Here is a 27,253-nt window from a genome sequence, read left to right on the forward strand (position 1 = left end):
CTGGACATAAGATTGCAAAGAGAGAGCACAGGACATTGTCTTGTCCAAACTTTTCTCCTTCCTTATCTCTGCATTCCCCTCTCCCTCCTCCCTTCATTTCCCCCTGAGTCAAGTCACCAAAAGTTCACTAAGAATGTCTATATATCACATGTTATGTATCTTGTGAATCTATTGTTTTTACTTTTCATGATTTGTAAAATGGTCTTAATTCCATTGCAGTCATTGGTATTATGAGAAAGATTAAAAAAACCTCCTCTTTGGGTGATGTCTCTTCAAGATATCTGATAATTCTCCCCCGAAAACAGGTGTTACTATGGAGCTAATATTATGACAAAATGATTTGAATTTGAATTGTGTAAATTTGAATAATTTGCAAGTGTAATCTAACAAAATTGAATTTTAGGTGGTAATTTAAATAGTTCTGAATTAGAATTTTTTTTTTACGAATATTGAACATTTGAAATTTAACAAATTGAAATGTTTTTATGGCTGAATTTTATAGACATGTATTTTCAAACAGCTAGTTTTTTTGTTCTGAATTCATATACTGCAAATATTCAGCTTAAAAAATTCAGATTCAAGTTTTCAAGATGAAGAAATTCGGAACTTCAAATTCAGTTTTCTAAAATTCAATGTCAAAAATTCAAGTTCAAAAATTCAGATCTTACAGAAAGTAGGTCACAGGTCATCCACAGGGAAGAGTAGATGATCTCAGAAAAGTCAAACAGAGCATTTTGGCCAATTGGGGACTGTGGAAGTTTTCCAGCGCGAACGTGGTGGTGGTTCAAGAGGTTGCCACTCTCTGACTCTTGTCATGAATCGCCCGGAGGTAAGTGATTCTTAAACATGAATGATTTTGTGTTTATATGTTAGGTTAGCGTTCTAAGCACCAAAAGCAGTCATTGGTTGTGAATATCTCAACATCAAGCACTGCGTTGCGTCGCGCCGCTCGCGTCCTGTCTGTGTAACTTAGGCCTAGTAGACACGGTGGTGTTCTAATCAATTTTACACAAAATATACTTTAAAACAAACACCAGAGACCGCTTAGACAAATGTCCCACGTGCTGAGAATGCTAACCTAACATATAAACACAAATTGACTGATCAACAGGAAATGACCAAATGTGGATCCGACAGCATTGCATTGTGTGTGATAGGGAGCAGAGAGCGATCGCGGAGCAGTGGGATGATTTAGAACGCCAACTTTTGATGAATTTAGACAAAATCTACAGACGCAAACAGACAAAGTGTAGTAAAATAAAAACCTAAATGCGTATTTCGGACTTTTTTCACCACAAGTCAGAAAGAAGACATATTATTGAAGACATATAGCCCAAAATCTCAAATTTTTTGACCCAAAAACCAGTCAAAAAAAAAAAAAAAGGCCAAACCCTGTTTTTGCCTGCCGTGTCTCGCCTTAAATAGTGCTTTATAAATAAAGTGACATTGACAGATCTAGATAACATATTAAAAAGCCAGAGACATCAACTTGCAGACAAAGGTTCAGATAGTCAAAGATATGGTTTTCCCAGTAGCAACCTTTGGCTGTGAGAGCTGGATCATATATCATACACACACACACACACACACACACACACACACACACACACACACACACACTGAGAAGCTTCGGCTGCCAACCCGCTATCTGAACTTTTACCAATTTAAAGATGATATGATTGTGTGTGTCTCCGCTCTGTCAACACAGGGTTTGGCCTTGTTTAGTTTTAAACAGTGTGCTGTGGTATTTTTCTCCTGTTGTTCAATTCGTAATTAAATGGACCATTTTACACCATTTTCTGAGGTTAAAGGAAAAATTAGGAGTCACCATTTACTCACCCTTAAGTTGTTTCACACATGTATGAGTTTCTTTCTTCAGCTGAACACAAATGAAGATATTTTCATTTGAAGACAGTTGAAGACAGTTGAAGACAGTTGACAGTAGCCATTGACTTGCATAGTATTTTTTTTTTCTACTATGGAACTTAATGGGTTCGTCTGGTTTAACCGTCTGGTTTCTGACATTCTTGAAAATATCTTCATTTGTGTTCAGCTGAAGAAAGAAACTCATACAGGTTTGAAACAACTTAAAGCTTTAATTTGTGGGTGAACTATTCCTGTTTACACAGATTGAGAAAAACATGTTTGGCAAATGAACCATTAAATTTAAAGTGGTTTTGTGTTGTGGTTGCAGCCTAATAAATATTGCCTTGAATTGAGTATATCATCCAGTCTCATTATTTAGTTGGTTTAAATAATATACTTTTTTCCCACTTTTGTTATCTAACTCTTAATAAACTTAATAAACCACAAAAGGAGCAACTGAGAAATCTCATTTTCAAACTTTTACATGTAATGATTTGCTTGAAATATCGTACTTTGTTGGTTAAATTATGTGGAAGCAGCATCCTTTCTTTAAAAATAAGGAAAGCAAAACATACAGGTAATTGCTGAAAATATATAAATTTCCATTTGTGTGTGTGGGGGGAGGGGTTATTATATTAGATTACAAAGTACATTCAGAACTACGATAATATTAACAAAAGAAAACGTGCAGCCTTGTAGTTGGCCAATAGTTACAGAAAAACTTCAGATTCAGCTGGAAGGCCGGTTAGCGCCCTCTGGAGGAAGACACCATATCGCATCTGTGCAGGTAATGGGGACAGATATGCTAGTGTGCATTTGTGAATCAGGGCCGCGGAACGACAGTCTCAAAAGATTGCACAGATACAAAAGCGCATATTCAGGGGCATTCTTACGGCAGAACACAAATTACAGGTACAGATAAAGCAAAGTTGTGGATTGTGAGCAAAGCAATGTAAGGACAATAATGCATGATTGCCGTGTGTGTGTGTGTGTGTGTGTGTGTGTGTGTGTGTGTTCGTGGATCGCTGTGTGTGCGTGAATCTCGCGTGCATTTGTGTATTGCTTTGTGTGTGTGGATCTCTTTGTGCGCACATTTGGATCTCTTGTGTGTATTTGTGGAATGTTTTGATACTATTTTCACTCCATAGATTTCTTTAGTTATATTTAGGCTTACATTTAAATGTACACATTGACTGACAGGCTATATATATATATATATATATATATATATATATATATATATATATATATATATATATATATATATATATATATATATATATATAGACATATAGATTAATAGATAGATACATAGGCTTCCTCATTTGTATGTCCTTGCAAAAAAATATCTTTGTATGCCAACAACAAGTGTCCCTTGTGAGAGGATATTTTCAAAGGCTGGATAAATTATCTGTAAAAAAAAGAAGTAAGCTAAGTCCTTCCACAGCAGAGAAATTAATATTTTTGAATAAAAATCTATAAAAAAGTTAGACATTGTTGCTTGATTTCTTTTATTAATATTCATTTTTCATTACCAAAATATCATTATGCACAGTGAGGAGCCGACAGGTTACAATCTTCACATATTAGAAAAATACAATAATAATGGGTTAGTTGTCAAGGTTGTTTCAGATCAACACCTGCAAGTGACCACTAGGTGTCACCGTTGAGACGGGTGTCGGATTGTTTCACGAAGCCTCGACACAATACGACACATTTGCTTCAACTGTTTCATTGTTTTACGAAGCCTCGATCTGCCCACCACTATCAAATTGTTAAAGTTCATTTTATATAGTTAAGATGACTTGAAATGTTTAATACCTGGTGTGTTGTTGGAATGGACCAGTCTAGTGACAAAGACATTCAAACAGGAAGTTGATCTGTTTTATGGGAATTCTAAGGAAATTAGACTGTACCAACTTCGATGTATTAGAGGGGACAGGGGAAAATGTGATGTCTTGATCAATGTGATTTTGTTTAATATAATAATTTTTGCATTGACCAACGTTTATCCATGGCTCTGAATTTCAGTTAAATGTATTGTGTTTATTCCAGGATTTTTGTTGTTAATGTCGTGAAAATGTTTATTGTTTTGTCTCCCCTTTTTTGTTTTATGGTGCTGGCCTCCTCTTATAAATTCAGTATATGTTTCGTCTAGAGTTTTGTTACTTATTGTACCCAGAGAAAGCTGGTGCTGGATTTTTGTCCTCTGTTGTTTTGAGAGGCTAAAAGCACAATGATGTCCTTTTTGTAAACGAGATTTTTCCTATGATCTAACCTGAATGGAATTAAATTTTTGCATCTTTTTCCTCTCTGATGAGGCTTGATCATGTTTTATCTTGCGTAAGCAAGATTTAATAAAACTCATAATTGAAGACTACTTTGCTCCCTGTTTTGTGGCGATGGACTCATTACTTTGTTGTGATTTGCTACGGCTCAAACAACAACACACTCTGTCCATTATTTTTATTTTTATTTTTAACTTAAGAACACTTGCTTAAAAGAATATTCTCATAGTCTGTGTATATAAAAGATTGCCTTGGAATCCTTTAGATCCAGGTTTGAAATTAGTTTATTTAATTATTAACACCCCAATAAGTACATATAAAACAAATAGTAATTAAGAAATGCTAATTCATAATCAAACCTACACCTCTATTTAATAGAAAACACATGTATATAATGGATATGTAGTGACTGATATATAGTTTTTTTTCTCCATTGTGTCACCTGATGGAGTTTTGGTTATTTGCCACTGTCGCCTTTGGCTTTTGGCTTGCTTAATTGGGGGCATTTAATTTAATATTCAACAATATTATTAATCTGCCTGCATTGACACCATTATATGAGAACTGAACTGAGCCGGACGATGACATCACTGTTTTATCCAGAGCGGATATATATATATATCAGTGGCGATTTCTTTAAGACTGCAAGGGAAGCTCGGCTTCCCCTATAATGTCAACAATTAATGGTCAAATATATGTACTATTTTGTTAACATTTTATTGACTAAAAATGCTTTAGAACGCGTTCATCTCGAAGACGAGTTCGTTCAGAATCAGCAGCTGGTCAGCTGACTCGATTTCCTTCTCATTCATTGCCGTAGCGTCACAGTGCATTTTTCTGTTGAAGCCGAGCGTCCATTGACTTCAATGGGGCTGCTTTGAACAGTTTTTTTCAGTGCTGCGAAACGTCTCTGGTTACGTATGTAACCTTAGTTCCCTGAGAGGGAACGAAACGCTGCGTTTACGCTGTGGGAACACTTCCAAGTGTCTCGTCATGAAGCAAATGTATAATCAGTCCAATGAATGAGCGGGACGTCAGGTGACGTCATAGACCAGGAAACTATAAATCACCCCTGAACGCAGAGCGTGACAGCTTCTGAAAAGGCTGAAGCAAGTCGATCAGGGCATGCAGGAAGTATGGCAGGCGAACGCAGCGTTTCGTTCCCTCTCAGGGAACTAAGGTTACATACGTAACCAGAGACGTTCCCTATCAAGGGAACTCCCGCTGCGTTTACGCTGTGGGAACCCCAATACCCACTACGCCATAATGACAAGTGCCCGTTCTGTGTGAAGACCTTGCGCACACTAGAAGCAAGCAACCTCGCCCCAGGAGTGGAGAGGTCTAAGTCATAAAATTTGACAAATGCATGCGGCGAGGGCCAGCCTGCCGCATCACAAATGTCGTGAAGGGAAACTCCCGAAATTAGAGCCATAGAGGCAGCCATACTCCTCGTAGAATGGGCCCGGACAGCCAAGGTGAAGGCTGTCCGGCCGCTTCATAAGCAAGTGAGATAGCCTCAACTACTTGCTTGCTCATTATCTGTTTAGATGCAGGGCAACCTAACTAGTTAACCCAAAGCAAACAAATAATTGCTCTTATATACGCCACAGGGCAGCTCTGTGGACATAAGCATCCAAAGCCCGGAAAGGGCATAACAGATTAAGTTTTTCCTGATCTGGGGTATTAGGTGGAGGACAGAAGGCCTGCAGCACAAATGACCTGCAATTTTAGAAGGGACCTAGGAATACAACCCGGCCTGGGGTGAAGAAAGACTATCACCCTACCAGGTGCAAATCCAAGTATGTGCAGGCCTCAGCCTCATGTACCACGGAGAAATCGAAATTAAGGATCTCTCCTCAGAGATAACCCAGCAAAGAAACATTAATTGCAGAAATCAAGTATTGTACCATCAGGGCAGATAACAAGATTCAGAAGGTGTTCTCCGCACCAGGCAGAGAACAGTTTCTATTTCAATGCATATTCAGTATTCTCGTGGAGGGAGCTCTAGACTGGAGTATGGTCTCCACGACCTCGGTCGAGAGACCTGAATCTATGAGCTGGGCCCCCTCAGAGGCCGAGCCCACAGTATCCATAACTCCGGAAGAGGGTGAAATATTGTGTCCCTGATTGGGACGCTAAGTCCCTCCTGAACGGAATCTCCATGGGAGAGCCATCTAGAAGGGACAGTAGGTCTGAGAAACACTCTCGGGCCGGCCGGAATTGGGCTACTAATAATAGATGAGCCCCTACCAGGCAAACCCTCTCCAGAACTCCCGGGAGCAAAGATATCGGGAAATGCGTACAGGTGTAGCCTCAACCACACCTAGTACATCGTATCCAGTCCAAGCGGAGCTGGATGCATCAGGGAGAACCACAAAGGGCAATGCGTAGTATAAACGATGCAAAAAGGTAGACTGAGTTTACCGAAGTTCTCCCAAAGGAGCTCCACCACCTCAGGGTGAAGTGTCCATTCCCCGGGCCTCAGCCCCTGCCTCAACAGGATATCTGCTCTTATATACGAGACCATCAGTGTGTTGTCCGAAAGGACAGGCACATGGTGACCTCTCGGGTCTGACAGGAAGTATTGAGATAATCGGAATACCGCCATCACTTCTAGCCATTTATGTGCAAAAAGGAAGATGGTCCTGCCAAAGACCCTTCGCCGAGTGACCACTCATGATCACCCCCCACTTGTGAGGGAAACATCTGTCGATAGCATTATGCGTCGACAAGAAGCCCCCAACACTGGGCCTGGGCGAGGAACCAAGGTTCTTCCACATGACCGAGGCACGTAGGCATAGCCGCGTGACCTTGATCATGTGAAAACGGATTTCCCCTCGGAGAAAACCCCTTGGTCCTGAGCCACCACTGCAGGGGTCTCATGTACAGAAGGCCAAAAGTAATTACGTTGGACGCAGCTGCCATGAGACCCAACAGTCTGAAACTGCTTCACAGTGAGTGACTGGCCTAGTTTTACCCCATTTACGGCGAATCGTTATAGCACACCTAGAAAAGTGGTCCTCTGAGCTGGGAGGAGCACACTCTTCTTGGTGTTGTGTCGCAACCCCAACATCTTAAATAAAACAGGACGACATCTCGATACCGAACTGCCATATGCTCAGATTGAGCTAGGATCAACCAACCGTCTATATAATATAATACGTGAATGCCCTGGGGTCTCAGAGGAGCCAGAGCTGCATCCACGCATATTGTAAAGATGCGGGGTGATAAACATAGGCCGAATGGAATAACCCGATACTGGTATGCTTCGCCCCTGAAAGCAAACCTCAGGAACCTCCTGTGATGAGGATGGATAGATAAGTAAGCGTCCTTCAAGTCTATTGTGACAAACCGGTCCTCGGACTGAATCTGTGCACAATCATATTAGCGTAAGCATACTGTGAACTTGAGATTCTGAAACCTGCCGTTTAATTGACGCAGATCTAGAATAGGACGCAACCCTTCATCCTCTTTCAGAACAATGAAGTAACGGCTGAAAACCCTGACTGTCTGCTGGGAGGAGGAACCCCTTCTATAGCTCCTTTTGCAGAAGTGTCAGCACTTCCTGCTCCATAACCAGAGCCTGCTCGAGGTCCACCACTGTGGGGAGGACCCCTAGAAATCTGGGCGGACGAGAACCGAACTGAATTCTGAAACCCTTCTATAGTGAGCAGGACCCACTGAGAAATATGTGGCAGTAGTAACCACGCTGCCAGAAATTCTGCTAAGGGCACCAGTCTCTGGAGTCTGGCCTCTGGATTTGGTTGAACAGTCACTTCGGTGCCCTGAAGCGGCGAACCGGCAGGAAACAACCAAACTGACCGTTCTACGACCCTCCTCGGAGGATCGTATGGGGACGCTGACACCTCGGTGCCCTGAACGGCGAACCGGCAGGGAACAACCGAACTGGCAGCGCTGCGACCCTCCTCAAAGAGTCGCACCCCAGAGGTCGCCGAGGAGAAACGATTTCTCAAAACCGTCCCTGCCCCGGAGGAACCTTCAGAAGCCTGATAGCCTCAGCGTCAGGACTTCTTGTCCAAGTTTTATTAGAGATAACGACAGTCCTCAGATCTTGCCTACCTCTAACTCCTAGTTCCAACGACCCTCCTCGGAGGATCGTTGGAAAAAGCAGGCACCTCGGTACCCTGAAACGGCGAACCGGCAGGGAAACCGAACTGACCGCTCTACGACCCTCCTCGGAGGATCGTTTGGGGACGCTGACACCTCGGTGCCCTGAACGGAGGACCGGCAGGGAACAACCGAACTGGCAGCGCTGCGACCCTCCTCAGAGAGTTGCACCCCAGAGGGCGCCGAGGAGAAACGATTTCTCTAAACCGTTCTACCCCGGAGGGGACCATCCTCAGAAGCCTGCAGCCTCGGCGTCAGGCTTATTTTCTTTCTTTTTGCAGCACTTTATGCTGCGAGGAGCTTTAGTAGGTTGAGACTGCTTCCCAGCAGTCTCAGGAACATTAGATCGGTGAGGAAGAATCCTCTGGAACGCCGCTGAATAGTTTATTCCTTTGTTTATTTGAAAGCGCAGAGTTCAGAAGAACAGACATGTTTTATATTATTTTTCTTTACATCAGAAAACTTAATATATATCACTCCGTGGCCACCAGCAGGAACAACCGAACTGGCAGCGCTGCAACCCTCCTCAGAGAGTCGCCCTCCAGAGGACGCAGAGGAAAAACGATTTCTCAAAACCGTCCCTCCCCGGTACAGTTTTGTCTGTTGCGCGACGCAATTCTGGAATAGCGTCAGCGCTGACATCCTCACATTCATCCATGCCCTTATATATAAATATATATATACTTTACCAACCAGCGCTGCTTAATAATATTGATCTATTATTTATGATGGCTGGTGGGTAGCGTCGGGGTTATAATGACGCCGACTCAGGAGAGAGATAGCTTGCAAGCGTCTCTTAACCCGAGGCTCTGTCATACCATGATACTAAATACCCATAACTATAGTAGAAGTTTGGGGATTTAAAACACATAAATAGAAACCGGTTTATTCCACGATCTCGACACCTCAGTGTGCAGATAGGGCGCTTTTTTTAAACGGCAATCCCCGACGAGGAGGCTGAGATATAGAGTTTATATAAATTCATTATATTCTCACTCTCAGATTTTTTATCATTATATTCTCACTCTCATAATGTTGGCTGGCCAGTAAATATTTATTTAACTTAGCAACAGCACTAGATAAAACCTCCTTTTATAAGCTCCTCTTTATTCAACAGAGTTATGAGCAAACTTATTTATTATAGAAACTCATAAACATCTGCCTTATATATATATATTCTTTATATATATTCTTTATTGTTTTGTTCTCTCTTTCTTAACAAAACATAAACGATACAGTTCCTCGGAACTGGAAATCGCAGCATGAGTGTCTCATCGCGGGGAGGAGAAACGCAGCGCGTGCTTCTCCCCGAGAAAAGCCACTGGATCTGGCAGATGAGAGCCGAGATAGGGCGCGCCCGTCTCAACCCCCGCTGTCAGATCCGTTTGCGAACCCCACGAAACGAGTCCCCGCCGCGCCTCGGCAACAGCGGGACCCGCGCCTCGAGGAACGCGAACCGAACCGTCATCCTCGAAGAACGGCCGGCGGGAGCAGAGCGTCCTCACGGACAGCTTCTAGCAATGCTCACAGGCAGTCCCCTCGAGAACTGACTGTTAACATGCTCCACTCCCAAACAAGCTGATGTGTGTGTGTCCCCGCTCGTAAAATAACGTGGGCAGGGAACAACACAACGCTTGTTTGCTCTTTTTTTTTGCCATAAAATATATATTGCAACTTGACAGACAACAATAAATAAGACAGACAGAATCAGACCGATTCACACAGAGAGCGCTTCGCTGAAGAAACAGAAGCTGTCACGCTCTGCGTTCAGGGGTGATTTATAGATTCCTGGTCTATGACGTCACCTGACGTCCCGCTCATTCATTGGACTGATTATACATTTGCTTCATGACGAGACACTTGGAAGTGTTCCCACAGCGTAAACGCAGCGGGAGTTCCCTTGATAGGGAACTAGACGGTCATTGGATAAATGCTGCGATTATGTCCCGCCCACGGACGCTCAGCGTCTCTGGGGGGAATGGAGAAGTGGGCGGGCCCGGACTCCGAGCGTCTGCGTGGTGATTGGAGGGTCTGTCATCTCCTTTTGATTGACAGAATTTCTGTCCATAGCTGAAGCTATTCGAGCTCAGTGAAAAGTAAACTGAAAAACGCTTTTCTCACGCAGGGAAAAATCGCGAAGCAAAGAGGACACTGACACTGACAGACAACAAAGAGAAGGTTACTTTTGATAAGCAAATTCTCAGCTCTCCAATTCTGTAAATTGTATTACGAAATTCAAACAATAAATATCGCTTTAGCACTTGTAAATGTGACGTGACAGATCACTCACCCTTTACAACTAACGTTAGTAAATAATAAATAAACACGAATCAGCAGGTTGAAATATCCAGTACAACTTACCAAAATGTATACTTAATATCGAGCAATCAGTGTTTTTCAACGTTTAGGTTTAACCAGGGTTTAACGTACGTTACCTCAGGATCAAGAAAGCCATTTAATAACCATTGCACGTTAGTTGGCTAGAAAAATTAGCTACAGAGAGGAGTATTTTGCTAAATATGTGCACTGTATGACATCTTTATATTATATTTGTATTATATTTAATTTGAGATGTTATTTAACCTTTAATAATAATACCAGCTGACAGGGCTCTCTGTATGTTTACAGCATGTATGAGATTTTTTTTTCTTGAAAAAAAAAAAAATGAATGTAAGTTAGGCTAACGTTACCTAATATTTATCCAAATGAATCGATATTGAATCAAGAACCGAATCAAATCAAAATAATAAAATTGAATTGAAATGCAATAATAAAATCAGTAGCCTACAGTCATTGTACCATGTAAACATTGTAACATGTTTTTACTAAACTTAATAAAATTCTGTTTAATTACCTAATGTTTTGACAATCACGATACACATATTTTGATGGAAGTTTTGGACCATTTTTATGATGTAGGCCGAAAATGAGCTTCCCCTCTTTGAAAGACCAGCAGTCGCCACTGATATATATATATATATATACATATTAACTTTTTTACAACAATAATGAACCATCACTGAACTTACTTAAGCTCGACTGTGACGCTGTTCTTCTAGAAACAAACTTTGTTGCATTATTTTCCTGTTATCTCTGTAAAGCTGCTTTTGAAACAATCTGTATTGTAAATAAATGTAAATAAGGGTCACTTGACTTGATATAATCACACAAACTCAACCTCATGCTACACACATTAAGTCTGGTTGGTTTGGAGCAACATTAAATATTTAGATTGATTTATACAAAAACTTTTTCTTTTTCCCGTCACTCATGCTCATGTATAAATCAGTAGGATGTTGCCCGATACCCTGACTGGAATCTTATCTATATGTTTAAACTATTCAAATCATTGTCTATTTCTCTGTCACCCCTGGCCAATTCTATATAGTTTTTTAGTTCCTCTCTTGTTTTTTGTATTTCCTTCTGGACATTGCAAAGCTCATTATGTGTTCTCCTCATCTCTGCAATGGATTTGAGGACACTGGATTTGACCTTTTCTGGATCATCTACTTTTCCCTGTCTCATCTGGTGAATGTCTACAGAATCCAACACTATGAAGGCGACATCAAGGATGACTAGTAGTCCACTCAACACTCCTGAGAATGCTTCGGCTACAACCCGTCCTACTCTTGCAGTCTGAGTAGCAATTCTGCTAATGTTTGCCAATATACCCAAATTCATGAGTTGTGTGGCACACATAACATTTCCCCTGTCTAAATTGCATGATATTTGCACATCGTCAAAAGTCGAGTTGCCGAAAAAAACACTGAACTTTGTGATTTTTCTCAGTACCTTTCTCAGCGTGTTCAGTGGTGTGAGAATTGGTTGGCTTACAGATTCATACTTCTGCTGAATTTGTTCAAGGCTCTCTCTGAATGATCTTTGCTGTACAGTATTAGTAATGGTGGATGCAGCACCAGTTACTCCACCTGCAACTCCGACTCCAACACCAACACCAGTAACAATCAGAGACGCCCCAAGAGTGAATGGAGCCAAGATTAAACCAACTAATGCCGTGATTCCTCCAGCTGCTCCGATCACTGACCCTGACAGACTCCCCGCTGTGGCGCTGTAATGCGCAGACTCCATCGAATCGGTTATTCTGCCCCACTCACTAACTAAACCCTCAATGTCTTTATAGTGCTTGTTGTAGGCCTTATCGAAGGCTTTGATAGACTCCATGCAACTCTGAAACAGTGCCTCTGGTATTCTGCTGTTTCGGTCTACTGCATCTGTCAGGAATGGTTTCGCTAGAATCTCTTGAGCTGAAGGTCTGTCTTTAGGGTCACGGCTGAGCATTTGACTGATTAATTCCCGTAGTTCCTCTGAGTATCTCTCTGAGATGTGAGGGAGGTTTCCTGCCATGCTGAGAGCGTGAAACATGTTACGCTGAATGTCATCTGCCTGTGGAGGAAAATTAATATTTTTTTTTTATAAAAAGCTGGATATAATTGCAAGCAGGTTATAATGAACAAAAAATCTGTATAACACGACAAACAGAACAACCACTGCAACAATGATGAGATATGACAAAGAAAGGAACAAACACAGTACTATATATACATAGAAAAACATCAAGGTGATTCACTAGACCAGGGTTGGGCAAAGTCTATCCTGCTGATTTTAGCTCCAGAACAAAAACAAAAACACTCACCTGCCTGTAGATTAAGGGTTCTGTTTACAGGACATAATTTTCAACTAAAAAACCAGGTGTGTTAATTGTAGGGATGTGCCTAACAAGGCTTCTGAAGCAAACTGCATTGGTGCATTGAAGATTTTGACACACTGCCCTACTTTGCCATCTGGTGGTTGATAAAAATGCCTGCACCAACTGGGTCATTCAGATGTTTTGTTCATTGGGATGAACCGGCTATAACTGTTCCTGTGGCAGATTTGGTGGATCTGGACAATGAGGACTGGTTGTTCGATTGGGAAACCAAGGTAATGTTCCCCAGCCCGCCCTGTATCTCCTGTGCCAGCTTCACCGCTGGTCCTACCCAGCAAAAAGCCTGTTTCATCACCCTGTTTTGAGATTGTGTTGGTGTCCCTAATCCCAGCCAGCCTCCCTCCTTCGGCCTCATCTTTGCTAGTACCCTTCATCCCATAATCCTTTGGCCTTTGGTCTTGCGGTTGCCAGCTTCGCCGAATCAAGTGGATCATCCGGCTGCTGGTCCCATCACTCCACCTCGGCTCCTCCTTCCCTCGGGCTCCACCAGGCTCCCTCGTCCCAACGGCTCCACCGTGGTCAACTATCACCCTGCCTGCGCCACGAACTCAAGAACCTTACACATTTCACAACCTCGGACATTCTTCGCTGCGGCTCCGCCTAGGTTGCCTGAACCGTGTGTCACTCGGTCCTATTGGCTCTCTGTCTTTGCCTAGGGCTCTTCTGTCAATGGCTTCTTCTCCATCTGTCGTCGCCTGGATGTCATCTGCCAAGAGTCCATCATGGCTCTTTCCTCCGTCGACTCCACCATGGGTTTGCATCTGTGCTCTGGTGTATCAGCTGTCCACTCCTCCCATTATCACCTCCCTGACACTTACCACCACCATTGCCCCCCTGGTCCACTCCAACAGCACATCCTCCTTCACCAGTCCTTCATCCACCTCCAGAACCAACTCCGTTCTTTCACAGTTATGCTCTTTAGTTTTATTTTCACTGACTTTGTGTCTCTTCAGTCACATGTCTCATTTGTTATAAGTTCCCGCCGCAATCTGTTATCATGGACACTGATTCAATCATCATACCTGCTAGTCCTGTAGTTCATTATCTTTAGGTATTTTGTTCCTCAGTTTGATCTGTTGAGGGTCCTGTATTTGTGCACAACTGTTTGGTGGTGTTTGGATTTCACGGTTTGAGTTATTTAATAAGTATTTTATTATTTTACCCTTTTGGCATTTCATCATCATCAGTGGACTGAAAGCACGACAGTAATATGGTAGCCTGGCTCCGCCCTCCTACGTACTTCCGCTCAATTTTCATTTTCCTTCAGTACTACGCCTGCACTTGCGGTATATTCTTGGGTTTTCTCCGACAAATTTTTTACTGGTCCAATCAGCGAGTGGTTGAGAACGATGACGTTGAGGTCTTGCGCTAGTTTGAGTTGACATACGTCACGAGACTCACGACTAAACATTAGCGATTGGTTATGGCAGATCCAGAGTGGCTCTGGGCAGATCCAATAGTTTTAAACTTCAACCGAGTACCCGCCTTCAAGGAAGTTAACGCTTGCCAATGGAGAGCGGCCAGACACTCTGAACAAATGAAATGTACGAGAGTCTGGTAGAACCAGGCTAGTAATATGGTGCTGTTTGGAAAAAATAAGTAAATACTCACCCACACATCAAGCATGCAGAGATCATGGAGCAACCATCCCAATGACCATATGTCACTAAAAAAGCAGAGACATGACAAAGAAAATCAAGAAGTGTGTACACAGTAAAAATTGTATGTACTATCTACTTAAAGTATGGTAACAATCCTGCACATTATATTTTTGAGTATTTTTTAAGGCTTGAGCCCTATTTGATGGTCATTTTTTCTCATGTGGACGTCTGTAAAAATAAAACTCCATGATAAAACTCGGATGGCTATTTATTGATGGTGAAGGAGCGAATTGTGAAATCCCACAAACTCGCGAACGAGCTGCTTTCCAGCATTTCAGTAATAAAAGTGTCATATTTAAAATAATGAACGCAAATTACAGTGAAGTGCAGCATTAATCGTACGTACGGTGTTCGGCAGTGATCATAAAGGATTTAAACAGTGAATTTTGAAGTGATCTCTTAGATCTCTTTGAAGTAAACTCAGAGATGTGGATTCGGACCGCAATTAAATCTCCACACGACATTAATTCAGCCGGGGGGTTTTTACATGAGTGGTGGGAGAAAAACAATGAATTTAATATTTTTTGTGAAATTTGCTTTTATATTTTAATTTTCAGTTAATTAGCAATACACCTGCAGGTAATGGATAAGTGTGTAGGAGAACGGACACATGCCTGATGAAGGTCATGGGACCGAAACATCGTGTGCAAATAAAGACATATTTATGCTTTTGCAAGCATTGATCAAGGATCAAGCATCAAGGAAATTGTCATTTTGAATACCATTTTATAATGCTAAACATATCAATATTGTATATACATACAGTTATCCAAAAGCATACCTCTTGGAATTATATTTCCTCTGATAAACTTCTGGGCTGATGTAGGGCTTTGCACCCACAAATGAATTAGCATATTCATCAGCTCTGCAAAGGGAAAACAATGTAAACTCAATCCTTTAATAGTCCAGGACTTTTCATTTTGATCCATTACTAGTTCCCATTAATGTTTTATTTATTTTTTACCTTTCCAATGCTTTTGAGCTTCCAAAATCTCCTAGATTGACGTAACCATGTTCAGTCAGGAAGACATTCTACAATGACAACATAAATCTCATAAGTCTTCCAGATTTGACCTTGTGATATGATTTATTGAGCTTTATAAGTGCATACCTGAGGTTTAATATCTCTATGAAGAATGTTCTTCTCATGTAGATACTGCAGAGCCAGACACATCTGAACCAGCCAGTCGAGGATCTACACACACAAGAGAAATCCCAATCTGTGAGTCAGTGAGTGTGTGTGTGTGGATGTACAGAATATACAGTTTGTACAGTATAAAAACCATTATGACTACGTGTCCTCATAAAACACGTAAACCCAACGTGTGTGTGTGTGTGTGTAGTGTATGTGTGTATAATTTCCCCAAAAGGATTGTATTTTTTGGATCATAACATACTAAATAATGTTTTATGTGAGAGAATAGAATTGAAACTCCTGTTTTTCTTCAAAAAACCTTTCAGATTTCAGTTTTTCCATGATTTTTGAAAGGTCACCTCCTTCACAATACTCCATCACAATGTAAATGCGTCCTGCATCTTTATCTAAAAAAAATAATATCCAGTCAGACAATAATTTAACTCTGACTGTATTAAAATAGCTTAATTTTCTGAAAGCTATACACTGATGTTTTTGTTCAGTTAACTGCGTTATCCTTCTATCGTGGTAAATACTTCTATTTAATTTTTTTCAGAATCACAACAAAAAAACACCACATTTTTCATGTGGAACAAAGGAGCATTCGTGTACAAAGGATAAACCTTCAAATGAATCCACATAAGAAACAATATATCCAAACTGCAGTTTTTTCAGGATCTCGACTTCCTTTTTGACAGAATCCAGTTCCTCCCCCTGAAAGAAAGATAAAGAATAAGATTTCCATTTAAGCGACGCTGTTATTGGAAGAAAAAGCTGTGATTTCTGTGGTCAATACTCAAGTAAGATCTTACATCTCAGTGCCCGGTTGCATAAAGCACCTTAAGTGAAATTTTCCCTTAAGTTCGCCCTTATGTTTCCCTTAAACCTAAGGGTGTTGCAGAAAAATACCCTTAAGTGTTACTTAACGGTTTTTTTAAGTGAAACGTCATAAACACTTAGAATTTCCCTTAAAGGCTGTTTTTCACTTAAATAATCCCTTAAAAAGCGTTAAGTGTTGCATAAAACCCCTTAACGGTCATTTCCCTAAGTATAACTTAAGGTTTGGAAATCGTAACCTTAAGAGTAACGCGAACAAAAAATAAGACGACATGGCTGAATTTATGGAACCAGCTGAAGATCATTATGTGCCAAGAAGAATTTTTAGGGATAGGGAGAACCCTTTGCACCATCTTAGCGATGAAAAATTGTTGCAAGAATACCGCTTTGATCGACGCGCAATATTTGAGATCACTAACAGATTAGACGGCGACCTTGACCATGTCACACATCGCAACCACTCTTTACCTGCGGTGTTACAACTGCTTATAGCACTGCGTTTTTTTGCAACTGGGAGTTTTCAGACGATAGTGGGAGATGTTTTCCACGTACATAAATCGTCTGTCAGCAGAGTGGTTCACCGGGTTGCGGGGGCTCTTTCCCGTCATTTAAACGCAACGATCAAGTTTCCACCCCGTCATCAGCAGGAGGTCATTCAAACCAGTTTTTTTCGGAAAGCAGGTTTTCCTCGCATATGTGGTGTTATTGACGGCACACATATCAGAATACAGGCGCCCCAAACACACAAAGACCAATACGTAAACAGAAAAGGCTACCATTCAATAAATGTACAATTAGTGTGTGACCATCTCTGCAACATTACAAATGTTGTTGCATTATGGCCCGGGAGTACACATGACTCCAGGATTTTGGCAGAGAGCAAACTAGGGAGTGATTTTGAAGCTGGAGTGCACACTGGTCTCCTGCTCGGGGACAGTGGTTACCCCTGCCGTCCATGGCTCATGACGCCCTTCTTGAATCCCCGTAATGCTGCACAGGCATGTAATTAATTAATACATATGTATATTACTATGAAGGTAGAATTTGGTGCCTAAAAGATTTGCATGGAAAATGTTAATCAAATTGTGAGCATTAAATAAATATTAGCAGTAGTTTACTAAATTATAGGTGTATTAAAATATGTTTTTAAAATAGGTATAGGTTACTAATGTGCATAATTTCATGAGATTTTCATTTTTGCGCACTTGCTATTTCGGCACAGTTTTCGTCAAACTTTCTATTGTTGCTGTTATACGTGTTGTCAATTCTGTAGCACCTTTTTTTAAAATAATCAAAGCCTCAAATATCATCTTTTGCACTCTGAAAGAAAATCTTTCATGCAATAAATTACCTTCATAGTATTTATCTTAAAGCACTGTTGATACTGGTACAGATAATTTTACAAATCGTTTTTTTTACCCAAATAGGAAAGGTACAATAATGCGCTGACCCACACAAGGTCGATTATTGAGAGGACCATCGGACAGCTGAAGCGCAGGTTTCACTGTCTCCACAGCGAACTGCGTATTGAGCCTTCGAGGGCATGCAGAATTATTGTAGCCTGTGTTGTGCTCTTCAACCTTTCCAAGACGTATGCTGCTATCGAAGAAGAGGATGAGCACGGGAATGAAGAGGGCTATGAAGAACTGCATCTGATGCAAAATCAAGATTTCCAACAGGCTGGATATGCTGCTAGAGATGCAATTGTCAATGCTTTCTTTAATTGATAATATATAGTTAATAGTAGTAATCTTAATAAGATGTAGTAGTATAGTAGTATTAGTAGTTTTTATTTTTAATTATAACATACACACACACACAATCTGAAATCTGAAAAAACAATTGTCAAAAAAATTACTCAATTTCAGTTATTGTTATTTTTCCTTCAGCCTTTAGCTGTAAAAGTTTGCTATTTAAAATAAAATTATAGAGCTGCTGATTTTCCGTCTCCTTCTTGAGTTTTTCAATCTCCAGCTGCAGTTTCTCCTTTTGTAGCTGTAGAACCTCTCTCTGCAGTTCCAGCACATCTTCTCTAGTTGTGGTTGTGGTTGCACTTGCAGGTGATGTTTGCGGTCTTCTGAAAATACGCAAGTGATGGGGAAAATTACGGAAATCTTAAAAATAATATTAAAGCTGTTCTACATTGGATTAATTATTAATAGATTAATGATAATAGATTATTTATTAATTTAATAGATTAATAATAGGCTGAACCAATCGCTACATAAATCATTACTTGGGGGTTGCCTGTAACGGCGCTCTGCTGGCGATCTGATGGTGCTGAATTTGTTCAGAGTGCTGTAAGGGTCTAAGTGTGAAAGGAATGTCAGTTATATCATTATGTTATAATATTATGTCTCTAATTATGTCAAAATAATAATGTATCCTTTAAGCCACTAGTGTTAGCTATATTCTGATACAGTACAATAATGCCTCACTCTATGTTAACGTTACACTGTTGCGCTGGTTCAGCCTCACTCTCTAAACCTCCACAGATGCCAGACAGGACAGGTGAGTCAGCTCCAATGATGTTTTGAACCATTATAGTACAGTCCGACAACTCAGCCGGTGGGGGTCCTCCACCTGTTGGTCAGTTTTGTATCGTTAGGTCTTAGCGAACTCTTCACCATGGTGCGGTACAATCTTAAAAGCGTAACTTGTTAGTCTAATATTACCTGTTTTGTTGGCTTCTTTCTTATAAGCGCTCAGCTCTTTTTTTGCGAATACAGAGATGTTTTCATATTTTTTAACGACTTCCTGAACCGTCCTCTTCACATCAAGATTCCTTGCATTAATTGTTTCCGTTATTTCTTCCCACTGTTTCTGTTTTTTCGCCGCAGTTACATTGGGATTTAGTTTGCTTTTCAAAAGTGTTTTTCTTTTACTATATTCGTCAAGAAGAATACATTTCTCCTCCTCTGTCCAATTAGGCTTTCTTTTTTTGTTTTCTTTATCCATTCTGATCGTTTATAGCTATACTGTCTATGATTCCGATAGCCTAGGCTACTTTATTTGATGAAACCGCTAGTGTTAGTGTTTTGCGTATCTATGGCAACAACAGACTTTTATAACGTGAATCCAGGATCGCTGTCGTGAAACACTTAAATGTTTCCCTTACCTAAGAGAATCGTTTAAGAGATTATATGCAACACCCTTAAGTTATTCTCTTAGGTAAGGGAAAATCGCCCCTTAAGTGTCATACTTAAGGGAAAAACTTAAGGTGCTTTATGCAACCGGGCACTGGAGTTCATCTGTTTGACCACATAAAGATCTCTGTCTGCGTCTTTCACCAGAAACGCCATTCCTGAAGCCCCTCGTCCAAGCTCTTCCTCTATGGTGTATCCATGATCTTTTAGCACTTCTATAGTCCAGGATCACAATAATTTGTTTTTGTTTTTTTTGCACTCAAAACACCACAAACTGACTCTCCAAACTGTGTGAATGCAATGGAAACTCAATCCAAACATCCAAAAAACAAAATTATTGCATTTAAATTTGTAATCTAATAAAGGGCTAGATCACCCAATAATTCAGTTTCTGTCATTAATTCCTCTCCCTCGTGTGAGACCTTCAGATCTTGTGAACACAAATGAAGATATTTTTAATGAAATCTGAGAGTTTCTGTCCCTCCATTGACAGTTTACGCAACTACCACTTTCAAGATCCAGAACAATAGTATAGACATCATTAAAGTAATCCATGGGACTCGTACATGCACATGCGCAAGTGTTCACGAGAGAGATTAAACTGTTGCGTGAACACACTTTGGATAATATTATTTTGTAAATAAAGTGGTAAATTATATATTTTTTGTGTGCAAACAAAGCACTCACGTTGTTTTATTACATTAATGACGTCTATCCTATCGCAAGGGTGAGTAATTAATGACATAACTTTCTTTTTTTAGGTGAACTAACCCTTTAAATGTAATCTACATAAAACACTATTACTATTATATTTTCCTGTGTAATTCTTTACTTCATTTATTTGTGGGGTTTGTTTTTTTGTGTTTATGGGGAGCCTAGTTTACTAATAAGAGACAATTAACTCTTCGTTCACACTGTTACTCCAAATCCCATTATTTGCGTATTAAATTTGCATCTGATCTAAACGATTGGCCTTCCACACTGTGTGTATTCTTAACTTTTAGTTTGTCCCGTGGCACTTTTTCATTTTCTGGAATTGGTTTTTATGACAGTGACATTGAGTTACACCGAACAACAACACAAAGATTGTGTAGTACAACATAAATGTGTAGCACCACACTGGACTGCATGTCTAATGAGGCAGACACACACAAGTATAGGTTGTCATACGTGTAAAGTTACAACGCTCAAAGTTCAAAGCAAAGGGAGATATTTGCTTTTAAATAAATCGTTTTTAAGGACTATAACAAGCGGCTGGTAGGAACTACACGACATTCCTCCCGGGTTAGTGACATCAACAACCCTAGAGTTTACATAAACCCCGCCCCCTGAACACGATTTATAGATTATCATGACAGAATATGCTAATCAATGACTAGAAGATAATAAATTCACCAACTAACCATTCAGAAATGTCCTGTTCTTCTACATGTTGTCACTTCTTCTCGAGTCTCTCCACCATTGTCTGACTCCGGTTTGAACATAAAAGGCTAAACGTTTTTGCAATTTTCAGTGCATGTGTGTGTAAGATAAAAGGAGACTTGAAGCTCCGCCCCCTGTGCCGGAAGCAGCAGCTCATTTGCATTTAAAGGAACAGACACAAAAACAGTTTGTTTTTGATCACTTTTTTAACATGATATATAAAAATATCTGTGGGGTATTTTGAGCTGAAACTTCACACACACACTCCGGGGAGATCAGAGATTTATTTTACATCTTGTGAAAATGGCATTTTACCACCCCTTTAATACTTAAAAAAGTTGAACTCATATTGTGTGTGATATGTATACTCACTGATCACGCCAGGAGAAACGTTCACGCTGTGATCTGAGGAACTGCTGACAGTACTGGCGTCTAAGAGTCTGCTATACTGATCCATCTATGGGGAAAACGCACTGAATATTAATGAAGTTTACATGATATTTACATTTTATTTTAAAAAAAATTTACATTTACATTACTGGCCGAGAGCTTTTAGTGTTCATCATATAATGCATCTGAATCCTGTGAGATCTCCTTAATTTTTTAATTCAGAATCTGAATTCTGTCATATCTCGTTATGGATTGGACAGAACTTGAAGTGTGTTTTTGTCCTCTATCTTGAAAGTGCATAAGAGATCAGTGAATGTTGTAGCATTCAGGTTAACACATGAGAAATGAGCCACTGGAGTGAAACACTAGTACAAACACACACATTAGGTCTTCATTTTTGGCATGCTGTATTTTAGCATTTGAAAACAAGAACAAGAAGAAAAATCAGTAATTTTGGTATTGGTAAGCTTCTGTGTTATGAACGTTTAAGCGCTTTGGAAATGAATGTAATTTCTCTTTCACACCACCAGAGGACGCATAATGTATTTATGTTGACAAAGAAAAAAAAAAGATTGTGAGTGAAAGTGTATTGTTTTATTTATTTTAGAGCTTTTTATGGGATACCATATAAAATATACCTCTAATTACCGGTATTTTCATAAACACAAACTTCCCTCCACCCACTGCTATTCTATCCAGAGTTACAGTATTAAAAATCTACACAACATGTGTAAAAATACCATCAACACACGCTGTGTGTTGTTTTTTAACACATCTCTTAGTGTAGGCATATATATATATAAAATATATGTATATGTATATAATATAAAATATATGTATATGTATAAAATATAAAGTATATGTATATAAAAACATAAAAAGTATACATAAATACATTTAAGTCATTTAAAATAAATAAATAAAATCTTAATTCATAAGATTAACAAATGTTTTTTGGCAGCCAATCACATCATGTCTCTTTTTCAATGTCTTTTTCAAATGCTGCTTTCATTTGTTATTAATAATCAATTTATTATAACAAACAATTTATTTCTACAGAAGCTCTTATTGAGAATTACCAGGTTTTGTGTTGACGATTCATTGAATGTTTCATTTTAAGTCACCTGAATCGTGATTAGTGTCAGCTTTATTTGGGCTCTTGACCCTTCACTCATTAACATTAGGTTTCTCTGTTTCTGTTTATTCTCTGTTTGCTGTTTCTGTTTATTCTCTGTATCTGTTTACTTTTCTGTTTCTGCTTATTCTCTGTTTGCTGTATCTAATTATCATATAGTTTTGTTAAGCTTAGCAAGAGTTTATTATCTAAAAGATCAGTTATAAAAGACTTAGCAAGATTAGTTTAAAGTTTGTTTTTAAATACTCAGTGCGCACATGATCTTACGGTCTACACTACCTTATCCTATATAAAAAAAAAAAAAAGTGTTTTCAGAAAGTTTTACGCTTCAGCAGAAACTAGTCAAATACAGACATCAAGAATCAGTGTATGAATCACTATTTTATATATAAATAACACATTTTTCTTAAATATATACAAGCATGTGTGTGTATTTATATATACAAAATAATTATGCACAATACACACATATTATGTAAACACAAACTTTTATTTTTGGTTTGCAGCCCTAATATTTTGTCAGTTGCTACATTTTAATCTAATTCAAAGTGCAAACTCGGTTAACTGTCATCTCTTCATGCACTGCTGTCAAAAGCAGCACTCACTACATGTGTTAAAACTGTCACAACATGTCATTTTTAACACATCTCTTTTTAGAGTGTATCTGCTGCGTTTCGAACTAGCTGTAGTTTGTTTATTAAGCGTGCAGGGCAACCACCCAGTAGAGCATTACAATAATCTAGCCTTGAGGTCATGAACACATTAACTACTTGTTCTGCATTTTTCATTGAGACTATATGACGTAATTTAAATATATTTTTAAGATGAAAAAATTTGGTTTTACAGATACGTGACTTTCGAATGAAAGGTTGGTATCAAGCTGGTTTAGTTGTATTGTATATTTGTTTTTATTAGATCAGATTACTGTCAGGGTTATGTTTGTGTTTGATGTGTTTTGTTCAAGGCTGAGTTTCATATATTCCTTTGTTCAGTTTCCATGGTTACGTCATTATTAGTTCATTGGTTTCAGCTGTGTGTCATTTATTATCTGGTTTCTGTTTGTTATTTAAGCCTCACCCTTGCCTTCACTCTTTGTCCAGTCTCAGTTATGTTGAGATGTGTGTGTATGGCCTGTTTGCTTGCTTCTAGAGGAAGAATTAAACTTGTTGTTTTGTGAGAGCCTGAGTCTTCTGTCTTCCCTGCAGACATCATTACAATTACATTTTAATCTGTCATATGGTCATGTTTCATCTATGGGGCATATTGTCACATTTCACCTATATATATATAGTAGCCTACAATGAAATAAAATGCACATAGAAGTTACATCAAAAAAAGATTGTAAGTGAATGGATTTACAGATTAATGTTTTTTTTTTTATATTGTCACCTTGGAATTATAAGAGTTTATATAGGCCTATCTGCATTCTGAGCTGTTTTGAAATATTGAGCTTCAACATTTTTACATTTCATATAGGAACAATTATATGGGGAACAAGTCTCTTTCATATCAGTCCTAACATTTACACAACTTAGAATAAACAAATCACATAATGCAAATAAGTTGTAGCAGAATGCAAATATGTGAATACCATTGTCTTTTGAAATCTATATTTTCTGTTTCAACAAAGGCTGAGCATATATATTTATACTGGCGCAGCAGCCAATCATAAATCCCTGTGGAAACGTGTCAATAATAACTGGGAGACTGGGACAAAAACAGGTTCTGTTATATGACCAAACAATGTTTTAATCATTAATGTTTATTAATTTTTCTCCTTGCCAACCTTAGTAAGGTCTGATCTCAGAGAATATTTAGCAATAAATAACAATCATACACACTTAAGCAACATTTATTGTGTGAATTTCCAGAAAAAAACTGGCATAGTTTAAAAGTAATTATTTTGCTTTATTAAGAAGGCCTATAACATAAAACAGTAAAAAATAAATCAATAAAAGAGTCAGGTGTTTTAAAGACTTTACCGAGACTTTTAGCTACAAACATGAATTTTGCCTAACTTTCATACAACTAGTATATTAATATGCAATTTAAAAATCGAAAACACAAAGGTATAAAACATAAAATATAGGAGCACATCTATGTTTCAATCACGCGTGCTCTATTCTAAATAAACTAATAATAAATAGCAAGTATACAGTGGTCACTTGGACAAATGTTACAGTATTTAGACTTTGGTTGGTTTTCCAAACAAAGCCTCAAAGACATTATTTTTATTATGTTTTGGATATTTATGAAACTACGAGTATTCTACATCTGATTGTACACACACACACACACACACACACACTCGTACATACCCCTGTTGTTGCAGTGCTGATCGAACCTCTTGTGTTGTATTGTTCTAATAAAGGATGAGATGAATAACAGCTTGAGAAAAACAGAGGGAATGTTTGCTTTACAGCGCGAGCCCGCGACGATAAAAACGATCCACTGTAGTGTTAAAGCACGTGTGTAACATATACAATACTTCTCTTTTTCTTTGTCTTATAGTATAACTTGAGTATATCCCCAGAGGTGCCAAGTCCTCTTATTATAGCCGAAGCTACTCGACTGTGGACTTTTTTCTTGAAGAAGAAAGTCGCTTATTTAGGCAGCAAAACCAGTCGACACCGAGCCATTAATGCTTCTTTTGTCTCATTCATAAAGCTTCCACTGTCCAGCATTGCATCGCTTGCCCACCCGCCAAAATCACGCGACTGCATGAACTTCATGAAACAGCAAACCTTGGCAACCTCGTTCAGTGCATCTGATGATTAATGTGTGTTTTACCCGGCATGTTCTGACAAGAGTTTGACTGGCTTCAGATCAGGGTTTGTGCTAAACTGGTTCGTGAGAAACTAACAGCACTAACTGCCCTTTCGTGACGTATTTCCTACTGGAAATATGAGGCTTGAATGAAGACTAAGCATTTTTTTGTATCAATGAAACAATGGTTTGTACACTCATGTTTTTTATTTTATTTTATTTTTATGTGTATTACTATCCCTATGTAGTTTCTGTATACTAGCCTACTAAAGTGATTTGGTTAATGAAAAAAAAGAAACAATGCAGACTAAGAATAACAGCAATAGAAAGAATTGTTGAAGAAAAGAGTTAACAACCAATTGTTTTCCATGTTTTATTCTGAGTGTCCTGATTGCAGTTAAATGTTCACATAAAACATATATAGGTTCAAGATGCACACTTATTTATTGGATTTAAGACTGTAAAAGTACATAACAATAAAAATACGGTAACAAGGCGATATCAAAAAGTTGAAGAAAAAGGGCAAATAAAAATGATTGTTAACACTTTACTTGAACGTGTGTGCATAAGACGGACATGACACCTTCATAATCATGCATGACACGTTATGAATATGCAGAGGCGGACAGTAACAAAGTACACTTTTTGAGTATCTGTACTTTACTTGAGTATTATTCTTTCTGAAAAACGTTTTACTTTAAATTCACTATATTTGAAAGACAAATAACATCAGAGCTCGACTGGCTTTCCTGTGGCGGTACCTGACAACCACAAGTCTGTAAAATCTATCCAATAAAATGACGAGTTCCATCTTTAAAAAACCAATTACGTTACGATCTCCATTTTTGCCCGTCCAATGAAATGGCAAGGTCCATTTTTCATAGACCAATCACCGCACATAGTCCATTTCTGTCCATCTTTGAGCACATTTCATCCAATCTCCGATCAACATTTCATCCAATCTCCGCTCATATTCTATTTTTTCCAGTCCAATGAAATGGCAACGTCCATTTTTCATACACCAATCACCGCACGTAGTCAATTTCTGTCCATCCTTGAAGCACAATCTCCGCTGTTATTTATATTCCGCTCAGGTATGTTATATTATATTTATTGTTAATCAAATGGCTTACGTTTTCTGTATTTTAGGAATAGCAAGATTTTCTCCGTAAAATTCGGAATTCAGTTAGCTGTATAAGTTAGATCAGGTAGCCTAAGTTAACGTTAACGTTACTGTCATTGTTTAACGTTAATTGCAGCACCTCTATTTTAATGTACGTTAAATAGTTTAATCCAGTGTTGTCTTAAGTCAGCAAACAAACCTTTTTTTTTTATAAAGGTAACGTTAATTACCTAACTTAGTTACCTAACTTATTTTTGTCAGTAACGTTAACTTATATTTTCAGACAGGATTACTTGCAATTACACAAGATAGTATAGTAAGATAGCATATCTGATAGTGTAAGTTGTTACTTCATGGGACATGGATAAATTAATGTACAATAAATCTCATTGTAACTTTACCTGTCTACTGTAAAACTGGCATAAAATGTAAATGTTAACCATCCTATTGTATTCCCGTCAATGTTTTCTTTCTGGAGAATGTAGTTAATTTAATCTGATTATCATGAAGACTTTGTTCACAAAGTTTGTGGACACAGTTGAAATAACACAATGTTTAATCTGAGTATTTGTTATAGTCAAAAATAATCCATACATTATGCTTTTTACTCCAAAACAAGTTGTATGAGCC

General features: G+C 38.9%; 1 protein-coding gene across 1 annotated transcript; it reads right to left on the reverse strand.

The window, feature by feature from the left end:
• Nucleotides 1-3,243: 3,243 nt before the first annotated feature.
• On the reverse strand, nt 3,244-25,586 carry LOC306999816 (uncharacterized protein). The gene is made up of 10 exons (XM_079614826.1): nt 25,053-25,586; nt 21,582-21,666; nt 19,883-20,002; nt 16,428-16,518; nt 16,105-16,211; nt 15,781-15,864; nt 15,634-15,701; nt 15,451-15,534; nt 14,620-14,674; nt 3,244-12,686 (listed from the first exon to the last, which is right to left on the reverse strand). The coding sequence occupies exons 5-10, from the start codon at nt 16,180-16,182 to the stop codon at nt 11,607-11,609; spliced, it is 1,449 nt and encodes a 482-aa protein (XP_079470952.1). The 5' UTR covers nt 16,183-16,211; nt 16,428-16,518; nt 19,883-20,002; nt 21,582-21,666; nt 25,053-25,586; the 3' UTR covers nt 3,244-11,606.
• Between the last annotated feature and the right edge of the window lie 1,667 nt (nt 25,587-27,253).

The sequence above is a fragment of the Phoxinus phoxinus genome, assembly GCF_949152265.1.
Source record: "Phoxinus phoxinus genome assembly, chromosome: 1".
Lineage (NCBI taxonomy): Eukaryota > Metazoa > Chordata > Actinopteri > Cypriniformes > Leuciscidae > Phoxinus > Phoxinus phoxinus.

Bases quoted from the DNA above. Each gene is read 5' to 3' on its own strand.
- LOC306999816 (XM_079614826.1), bottom strand. From the start codon at position 16,182: ATGGAGTATTGTGAAGGAGGTGACCTTTCAAAAATCATGGAAAAACTG. The intron at 15,865-16,104 runs GAGTTTCAATTC...TTGTGTGTGTAG, and splicing joins GGTTTTTTGAAGAAAAACAG to ATCCTCGACTGGCTGGTTCA. The intron at 15,535-15,633 runs GTAAAAAATAAA...TTCCCTTTGCAG, and splicing joins AGCTCAAAAGCATTGGAAAG to AGCTGATGAATATGCTAATT.